Here is a 10,528-nt window from a genome sequence, read left to right on the forward strand (position 1 = left end):
ACTCTTATTTGTTTGCTGAAAGGGCAGTGGAAATGTGTTAGCTTTAATGTGAATGGAACCCTAACGACGGGGTTAAAAGGAAAAAGTCCTTTGACACACTGAAAAACTGTCAATTGAAATATGCCTTCTTTTATACAAGAAACCATCTTACCACACAGGCGCATAAGAAACTGGACGAGAGAGAATGGGTAGGGACATGTAGTTTCCCCAATCATCCTTTTCATTTCAAAGCCAGGAGGTAGCTTATTTTAATAAATAAAAACACCTCCCGGACGATGAAGAAGTATTTATTGATCCATCAAGTTCCATATGTATTAGTTAATTGTCAGATTTTAACTCAGAACCCTGGCACTTTTAAACTTAATACGCACCGCAACATGATGATGCACCTTTATTCAGATATCTCTTCTAAGGATAGGGACGAACAAAAAACCAACTGGTAGGGGGTGGATTACATTTTTGGATCCTAGTTTCGGTAAGTCATCCTTGGCAGTATCTAAATCAAAAGCTGCCAAAACCACCCTGGCATTTATGAAAGATCTAACTTTGACAGATGTTTGGAGACAGATGCACCCTCAAAGCAGAGACTACTCTCTCTTTTCCTCCATACCCAAATCTTTAAAAATCGGGGCTGCAACTGAGCTGATTATTATTTGAATTTTTCTGACGTCAGAAAAGGGGTGCTCCGCCTATATGGGCAACTCTCCACCTATCAGGGGAATGAGAGACCGCTCGAAAGCGCTGGAGACGCTGTAGTACATATGCCAGGCCTGTAGGTGGCGCTGCCACAAAAGCAGAATCAGCCCCTGCAAAAACAGGGCTGGAAAAGAGCAAATAGAGCGAAATGAGGCATGGCTAAAATGCATGATCTGTTTGGTATTTTCAAAAAAAGACTTCACAGACATGTTTTATATAGGTATGGCCCTACAATATATGTTTCAAATATAGCACGATAGGTCCACTTTAAGTTTGTAATTATGGTTGGGATTTTGTTCATGGGCTTATTTTTGGATGGTTTTGAAGTGTGGTCGTACTCTGTCACTAAGCACTTGTAGTTAAGTGTATGTGTCATAATCTTGTTTTCTTCCCCACGTCATCTTTAAGCTCGGGTTGTCAGGTCGGAGGCTGACGGCTCCTTCACCCTCACCTTGTCCGTCCCTGAGCTGGAGATGGCCTTCGGGAAAAAGTTCAAGTCCAAGACTAAGTAAAAAAGAGAAAGAAGCACATGTGACCGCTCAGCCTTGCCTTTCTTTTGCCAACATCACCTGGATCTTTTCCAGACCACTGGAAACCTCTGCCACCAGCTGTCAAACTGCTCTGACAGTTTCTGTTGCTCCTCTGCCACCACCTGTCATCACTTGCTTCTTTTTTTCATATTCTTGTCTTCTCTGGTTGACTGTCTCCCAGATTTAGCTGTTGTTGCTCTCTGGTCCCTACAATAGTCTGAATAATAACACATATGGTCCACATACAGGGACATAAGACCTCCAGAATATATTTTTTAAATCCTTTGATTAACAGAAATAAGGAGTGAAACGTTGACAAGACTTTGAAATAACTCAAGGCTAAAATAAACCATGCTTTTTTAACCCAGAACAATAAACAGCATATAATATACACTTTCCAAAATAGACAACCAAAATGCAAAGGAGCAGGCCTTGAACTCTGCTTCTATCGTTTGTTTGAATCCTAGCAACAACTCTACCTCTCCTGCCTTTGAATCTGATTGGACGGGATGAAACTCTCCCCCTTTCACCTGCTCAAGTACTCCATCTTCTTTTGGCTGCACTATGAACCTGCATACACCTTCATGATCTGTGGTTTCTCCCAGCACTAGATCGATGCTACAATCTTTTCTTGGTCCACTTTATTTCTGTTTTTCTTGGCTTTTTTTCTCCTATGATCATTATATTTTCCTGACCTTCTGTTTTTGCTGTTCTTGCGTTGCTTGGAGGGTTTTTGGCCGCCTCAGCTGAACCTGTGTCCTCTCCTTTACTCTTTCAAATACTGCTCTTTTCCAAAGTTGGATTGTTCATTCAAAACAGTTGCCCTGCATCCCCAATTTGTTTGTTAAAACTTCACGCACCACTAAAGTACAGTGTAAACTGAAAGGGTAGAGGCCTCTAAAGGCCAATGCGATGATTTATACACAAAACTATGTGAAGCCATTTCAATTCATAGTCATTACTTGGCGCAAGTTGCTTATTGATCACAAATTCAGTATTGATTATTAATATTACAAACTAGGGGTCAAGTGGGGGGCTTACGCTATTTTGGGGCAGAAGTGGATCAATTCCTGCTCTCATTCGAGTTTAACCTTTGACTGTTGTTATTTTTTCCTTCAGGAGCTCCTGCTAGAGCCCTTTGCAGCCACTTGAATAAATGGTGTTGCAACTCTAATCCTTCTTTCCTTTTCTGATAGCTTCTTTCTGTTGCCTCTCTTTGCCTACTCATGTAAAGCAACAAAAGGGCCAACTTTGCTCTGTTGTTGCTGTCTACGATGCGTATGCTGATGAATCACAGTCCTGCGTCTGTTTTTCTAATGGTTTTCTTTGTCCCTATTTACCTCCCTCTCTTCTTCCCTCTCATCCTTTCACCTCTGTTTTTCTTCTTCTGTCTGATCTAATCTCCTCTATTTACAGTAAGAAAGAGAAGGCTTGAGGGAGGTCCCATTTTCCCCAAGTGTCGGACAAATATATAGAAACCAGGGCGCCCATCAACCCTCCGTTCCCCTTCGACCCGGACCATCCTCTAAACACCTTCCTGTAACCCTCTCCGGCCTGACACCCTCCGGTGGCAGAAAACAACAACCATCACGTCACCATGTTGTCTCTGAACTCTTTTTTCCAGAAATGTTTTGGTAGATATTAAAGGATATCATGGATTCATCAGCAGTGTCATTCAAAGCTTTCAGGCCATGCAAAAGGTACAATTATGTACCTATTTTTGCACTCTGATGTTTGATTTTTACTCGAGTTACAGGCGTGGATATTTGCTGTAGCTGTTTGGATAAACTCTTGTATCCTTTAATATCCCTTTAAGTGTCTAGATCCTTAAAAAAGGGGGCTGGAGGCCTGGTTTTGAACAGAAGCACATTGAAATGGGACAGGAGACTTTTTTTGAAATCGCTGTTACCATTGATGAGTTGAATTAATTTGAATTATTATGCTGTAAATTAGTTGTGCTGCCATTACTGTTGTTCCCTAAAGTGTCTGATGTTGTTTCGAGCTCGACATACAAGATATTTTCTACCAATTATTCACAAAAGCCAATGTCCCATTTGAATTTGATAGACCTTAACATTGTCTTGGTGACTCAGTGCTCAGAGGCTATACAGATCCTTCAGTAATGGACAGTAGATTTATAAACCTGGTTACTGTGAGATTTGTCGCTATATAGAGAATATATTTATTTGTGACGGACCTGGGAAAGAGTCAGAAGCCATTCAAATACTTTTTGCTGGATAGTGTAACGTCTTGTCTAAAAAGGTTTCTGTAAATGAAACTAATGACACTTTACATCGTTAAATTATCCAGCAATATACAAGCAATCTCTGCAGAGCATTCCTGCCAGCTGGGATTAGAAACTGAGTTATTTACTGACAATAGATATTCTATGAACCCACTGTAAAAAAACAACAACCTACAAACACTGTGTTGTTTTATTGAATTTACTGTCTACTGTTAATTATATACGATAGTCTATAAGAACCCAAACTGAGTATTTGATTGGACTTCTGTTACACTTTCTACCAAGTCTGGTTTGTTGATTGTTTGTGTTTTTATTTTTATTTACTGGAGCTAAAACATGTGGTTTATTACAAAATGGTTGGTAATGTTGACTTACTGTTGATTAAAGGTTTCATATTAAAGCCTCAATCCAGGTTTCAATAACAGACAGTAGACGACGATTTAAAAACACAGAAAACCTCTAATGTCATCACAGCTGTCAGATTACCTAAATCCATCAAAGTTATTCAAAATAAAAATACTTTTAGCTGTTTCAAAATGCTTGTTATCTTTGTGATGAGTTAACAACCTAACGTCTGAAATATGGTATAACACTTTGATACTGGATGGATCCTTTAATGGTTCACAAGGGTGATTTACGGTTCCAACTCTGACTACACATCCACATGCTGGTAATGATGAACTCTACTGTGTATTTTGCAAAACTTTAAACATTAACAGCATAATGAGAAAAAGGAGGTGTTAGCTGCTATGTAACCAGGAACTTGAGCTAATATGTTGCTGTCTGAAAATAAATTTGCTCCAGTAAAAATCCTTGGAAAACTGTCTGTTACGTTGTAATGTCTCAAGGTGAAACAGGTCTGTATTTTTTGGCTTAAAGAAAATGGGTCCCCTATTATACTATTTTTCAACAATATAATATAGGTCTCAGTTATATACAAAACATGTCTCTGAAGTGTTTGGCTCGAAATGCCAAACAGATAATGCATTGTGGCATCCCATAATCCCCTCTGTTTCAGCCCTGTTTCAAAAGTGTTGATTCTGTGTCTAGTTTTAAATGCTAATGAGCTGCTGCTGGCCACGCCCCTCTGCTAGATTATTGGTTTGAAAACACAATGGAGATTCAAGTGATAAGGTGGGCGGGTTTTACCTTGGTTTGTTATTGGTTAATGGTTGTACAACTTTGTGACATCACAAAGTGGCCTAAATCTGATCAGCTCATTTTTAGACAGGTTTTTATATAAATTGATCAGGACAAAAAGTGAGCAAATCTTTTTTCCTGAAACTTTCCGAATCTCTTTACACAGAGGGGACACATGTTTACGTATAAAAGACACGACGAAGGGGATTTTGCATAATAGGTGACCTTTAATGTTGCAGAATCAAGGAAAAATCTTAGCTGACCGTACCATTCTTGTTTCCTTGATGTCAACAACTGTACCTGATATTGACAGCCTTTTTGAGGGTCAGATAACCCTTTTAATGTTATTTAATGTCACCGCTTTGTTACTGTTGTCAGTGCTGTGGGTGATGTTCAACAAATGGAAGTTATAGATGTAAACATTTGTCAAACAGGTACAACTGAATGCTAAAGGCAAAAGAGGATGTGGACTTGTGCTACTCTTCAAAAGTCTTTGTTGTGTCCAGTTTCTGTCCAGTGTTTTCTGATATTTTAGTGCTTGACTCTGTATTACATTAGATAGTTCATATTTTTTGGTTGAATGTTGTTTAATAAATAAATAAAGCTTGAAAATATTTCGTTTTCTTGAACTGCCAAAGCATTTGTGTGGACATGTGCAGTGCTGTGTTATTGACAACAGTGATACTCAGTGGATAAATGGAATAAATACACCAGGTCAGTTCAGTTGGGCTGCCGTCTCTCCCTATGCTGCCCTCTTCAGAAAAACATTAGTGTTACACTTCTGTTAACTGCACAAAGGCAGTGGTCAAATATTCTGAATGTTGATCCATTGAAAATAAGTTGTATCAACATACACCAAGTTGTTGCTTGACAGCCAAAATACAACTGAAAGATCTTGTGACTATTTCATTGAAATATTGAAAAAAAATTTCATGGTATTTGTGATATTGGGCTATATAAATAAAATGTGATTGCTTGATTGAATTTGAGGATTCTGGGTACTATTACAGCTCTTATGATATTTCTTTCAGACCATACAATTTATTATTGTGTTACATTTTTGGAACATAGTTTAGTATGAATGTTACGAGCATTTTTTACCAAACGTAGTGGTGTAGAACAATCAGTATTTATAATGTTATACTGTACTCTGACTTTTCTTTTGAACGGCTAATGATATACTATACTTTTACTTTGAATGGTCTTTCTATGACATGTTATACTAGGAACCTTATGTGTCATACTTTACTATGACCATTTAAGGTATTTTTCGGACATACTCTGACTTTTTCTAAAAGTTTGACTCATTTCTGATTCTTTCATGACATAATGAGGTTCTTAGTAAATGTCTTATGACACACTATATGCATAGCCTTTTGAATTACTCTTTTTATGATTAACTATACCATGGCCTTTTTAATGACATTTTTATATACTGTAGCTTTTTCCAAGACTCAATATTCTATAACTTTTTTTATTTTATATTATATTGTGACCCTTTTGATCAAATCATTTTCATCATCATCATCATCATCATCATCATCATCATCATCATCATCATACCTAGGACCTTTACTCTCTTTGATATTTCATTTAAATATTTATGAAGCACTTTTTTTAAATTACATACTATACTGGGATTTATTTGTCTTCATAATGCTGTGACAAAAAGTGTTCCCTAATTGGGAATAATAAAGTAAATATAGTCTAATCTTAGAAGATGACACATTTGAATGTCTGTGAACAAGGTTTTACGTTTTTATTGAATCTCAGGCAGAAACATACATGATAATCCTTTATTGCTCAATGGCATTCCACGTCGCACTCAGCGGCCTGTTCTTACATTCAACCCAACAATAAGTTAAACTGAATCAAGCATCACTTCCCGTCTGGTTGTACTGTGTAACTAAATAGCATAGTAATATAATATAGTAGCCAAACTTGCTCTGTGTAAGTGTGTATTGAGGGAGGGTCTCTTTGTCGCAAATCTCCACATGATGCAAAATCCAGCCCACTTTCAAGTTTATACTGCTTATTATGAATACATATTTCTTCTTAATTATACAGATTCATTCACTATTCTCTCCCTAGTAGTATGCCCTGATAGTAGTATTATATATATATATATATAAGTTCTGGATTTATGGCTGAAAGCTTAAGGTTTTGGCTATTGTATGAATGGCTACACTGTCATTCTTCATTGAGACAATGAAACATCAAAAAAAAGAAACCCTGCAAACCTGTAAAGGAAATTTCCTGAATGCATACATATCGTTTTTTTAAATTACTGATATTGTTAACGATTATATTGACATGAAAGTGAAAACACACACAAACTTAGGAGTTATTGCCTTAATATTTTTTGCATGACAAAGAAGAGGATAAAAGGAGAGGGTGAGTTTTTACATATTCACACAACAAACATGTCCAGACAAATGGCATGCAAGACATAAAAAGGAGACGCACTGAACAAGGGGAATAGAAACAGTTTTAAACACTACACTACATGAATGGTATTACACTTATGTGTAGGGCAGATAGACAGGTCTGACATAGAATGTGTAACACTGTGTGCAAAAAGTTTTACATAAGTTTCAGACATGGTCGAACACAAAACAGTAGCTTTAGGAGCACACAACAGAAGTCTTTACATTTCCTTTTTAAAATATGGCTTATCAAGTTATCACATCTTTTTTTATTCTAGAGACAGACACACAGTTAGTATAATAATTTCATATCATATTTTATGATTGTTTGCCCACCATTAGGCTTGTATTGTATTCATTTACTTATGTACAAATCGAGTGAACAGCGTGGTGGACAAGGTTATTTTTCAGTGCTGCGCGAGAGCTCTGCAGAGTAGAGTCAAAGGAATTTTAAATGTCTCAAACTAGAAGGATAAACCATCTAACGTTGTGTTTTTTTAGCCCCCCTGTTTGAAGTTAGCTTAAATATTGTAACATAGCTAACGTTAACATGACTCAAGCTAACTTTGACCTGGCTGTTTAAAGGCTAATATTCACACTGTTGGTTGACATCTGATTAATTTCCCCACCGTAAAACTTCTCCAAAAACCATAAACCACATCGAAATTAAACTTTATTTTATGGACTTTCGTAGAAATGTTCACATCTTTCATTTGTGTGGGAAAATGTTTGATTCAAGCCAACAGTGTGAGTTTAACCTTCGAATTAAGCTAGAAAAACGTTAGCATAAGCTAGCAAGCTAGCCTACTTCTTCAGCATGTCTTGCAGTGGGCCTGGCAGGTATTTCATCACTGTGTCCATGATACTCTCCTCTTCCTCCTCGTCGCCACACCCGGCCGGCACCAGCTTCTTGGGTCGAGTCAAGCTGCCCTCTGCAGGCTCCTCTGCAGCAGCTGCTGCCTCGGCCTCGGCCTCCTCGCGCTTTTTCAAGCCATACTGTTGTACAAACACAGAAATAGAAATATGTGGAAGATTAAAGGAAATGCAGGCCAGGAAAAATAACATAAATACAGGACTCTGCATAAATAATATAAAACGACATAAATTTAATTTGGATTTAATTGAAATTAAATGATGATCCTTGGGAGGCGTGTTTTGTTTGAAAAACCAGGCACTTGAATTTTGTGGCGCCAGGTCTTCCAGGAGTAAAACACCTCGGATGATGAAGTGTAACTTTTATAGTAACTCCAATCCAACATGAATGTGACAAAATGCACACAAACTGCTACTTATCCATTTGATCAGACATTTAGATTATCCCAATCCCATGGCGCCTTTTACAAGTTCTCGTGTTTTTAGCAGCTGTTAACCCTTCTTCTTTCTCTTGTTCTTTAAATTGTTTCTCCTTCAGCAAAGTTTAAGATCACGTCAGAATCATAGTAAAAGTATGCTGCTTTTCAATGTTCACACTGAGAAGTATTTATTTTAAAGGCATAAATCAAAAATCAGGACAAAACACTGCTAATAATGGCATTTAGTTCCCCCACAACTGCAGGAAAACAGCTTATGACACTTATATGTGTCATACGCTGCTCTATATATAGTCGGAACTTGTGTATACTTCAGCTATTAAACATTTCTCGCAGCATCTTACACAGCAGGATAAAGCTCTGGAAAGCGCTGACAGAAATCCTTTCGGAAACGAGCACTCTGGGAGTTGTTCCTCGCTATTTGTTCTCCTCCGGGATAACTTAAGAAGAATGAAGGAGCTGAGGAGCCTGGGGAGGAGTGAGGCTTTTTTATCCCAATGATTCACAGTATTCCCCTCAGAGCTGCCCCACCCACACACTGCCTGTCGTTCACACTGTTTCTGCAGTGAGGTGCTTACACTGCAGCCATCCCTGCACACCCCCAGCCTCACCGTTGTGGAGAGGAAAAGTTACAGCAACACTATCTGAGTATGACCTTACTCCAACTGTAGGCAATTAAGTATGCATCATACTAACAATGGCTAGATATTGCTTTTTATAAAGAAAACTATTTCAAAATATATGCTACAACATTTATAAATGATAAACCTGAAACTATTTCATTATTGCAGTTCACTGGAACCCTTCATTGAAAAATGCAGGACAGCAGTTTGTAAAACAGACCCACCCATTTCTGTCTAAGAATTATAATTTATTCTTATGAATCATAGCGCCTCATTCTGCTAATTTATTGCTTTCTCAATCAATTCTACTCTCTTTATCCTGTACAGCTCCCTCCTGATCCTCCTGTGATCTATTTTTAAATTACATAAAAGCAAACAGAAATAGTCTGATGGTAGTCCGTGTCAAACGCAAGTCTGTTATAAAAAGGGTTTGGCTGTCATGCAGCCAAGATGAGAAGCCTTTAGAAGCTACTTAAACATGAAAAGACAGGATGTGATCCAAAATTATCAAAACTTCTTACATGGATGTGAGAAAATCTTTGTCATTTGTGCTTGTCAGTTTTCTTCCTCTCCAATTTTGCATTGACATTTCTGTTAAAAAGCACATCTTTCTTTGAATGTGTTGCTGCATTCCTGATTAAAACACAGTGACTGACTCCGTTCCTTGTGTTGGTTTAATGTTAACTTATTTTACATTACGTTTTTAGAAACCATGTAATCGTGAATATACCTTATCTCTGATGCCTTGCCTCATGCCTTCCCTCTCAGCCTCCATCTTGGCATATTTGCCCTTCCTCTCATCCTCCTGCTGCCTCAGCGCCTCCTGTCTCTCCTCCTCCTTGCTGGCTGCGTCGGGGTCCTCCTCCTTCTCCTCCCCACCCAGCATCTTGCCCACATCAGGGGGACCTCCTGTTAGAGAGAGAAAGAAATAAAAGAAATAAATAGGACACAACGGCAGCTCCTCTAGGACAGAGATGTCAAAATATCAAATGAGTCTGGGAGACGCTGCAGAGAATTTGGAAACAAGATAAGCAGGCACTTATGGGACTTACAGAAAGAGAGATGCATTTACAAAGTTTTGCTTAAGCCATTTACAGCATTGAAACTGTTCGGTGTTTGTTGCTTTTTTTACTAAAGCCTCATCACATTTCACATTTTCTATATTTCAATAAGTTCAAATGTGTTTTTGTTCAATTCATTTCCATACATCTAAATCCTTTCTCAAAGACCACTCCACAATACACTTTATATAATTCTAATGGAAAAATAATCCCTTTATTTAAAGAAACACGCAGGGTGAAAAAATGATATTGAAATCAATTGTTGTTACTTTTTATATGAACTAACTATTTCATTATTAACCTCCCCCCACACATTTATAGAAAGACACGACCTTGAGTTCCTCATTGGCTCCTATAGCCCTGGTGGTTTGGAGGTCAAGAGATGTGAGAGAGTAACAACACGAATGGGACTATGTGCTGATTACACAACAGGGCACGAGCCTGGAATATGTCTTACGCAAGTCGTTTTACTGTCCATGTAGAATTCGTACATCCCA

The 10,528-nt window shown here is 38.0% G+C and overlaps 1 protein-coding gene and 1 long non-coding RNA gene across 2 annotated transcripts; one reads left to right on the forward strand and one right to left on the reverse strand.

The window, feature by feature from the left end:
• The first annotated feature begins 956 nt into the window (after nucleotides 1-956).
• LOC104949486 (uncharacterized) lies at nucleotides 957-6,931 on the forward strand. Its single transcript, XR_798809.1, has 2 exons — nucleotides 957-1,204; nucleotides 2,643-6,931. It is a non-coding gene; the product is annotated as an uncharacterized lncRNA (long non-coding RNA).
• LOC104949477 (complexin-1-like) lies at nucleotides 6,357-9,875 on the reverse strand. The gene is made up of 2 exons (XM_010775837.1): nucleotides 9,701-9,875; nucleotides 6,357-8,033 (listed from the first exon to the last, which is right to left on the reverse strand). The coding sequence occupies exons 1-2, from the start codon at nucleotides 9,854-9,856 to the stop codon at nucleotides 7,842-7,844; spliced, it is 348 nt and encodes a 115-aa protein (XP_010774139.1). The 5' UTR covers nucleotides 9,857-9,875; the 3' UTR covers nucleotides 6,357-7,841.
• Between the last annotated feature and the right edge of the window lie 653 nt (nucleotides 9,876-10,528).

This window comes from Notothenia coriiceps, unplaced genomic scaffold (genome assembly GCF_000735185.1).
Source record: "Notothenia coriiceps isolate Sejong01 unplaced genomic scaffold, NC01 NC01_scaffold00000339, whole genome shotgun sequence".
In the NCBI taxonomy this organism is placed as follows: domain Eukaryota; kingdom Metazoa; phylum Chordata; class Actinopteri; order Perciformes; family Nototheniidae; genus Notothenia; species Notothenia coriiceps.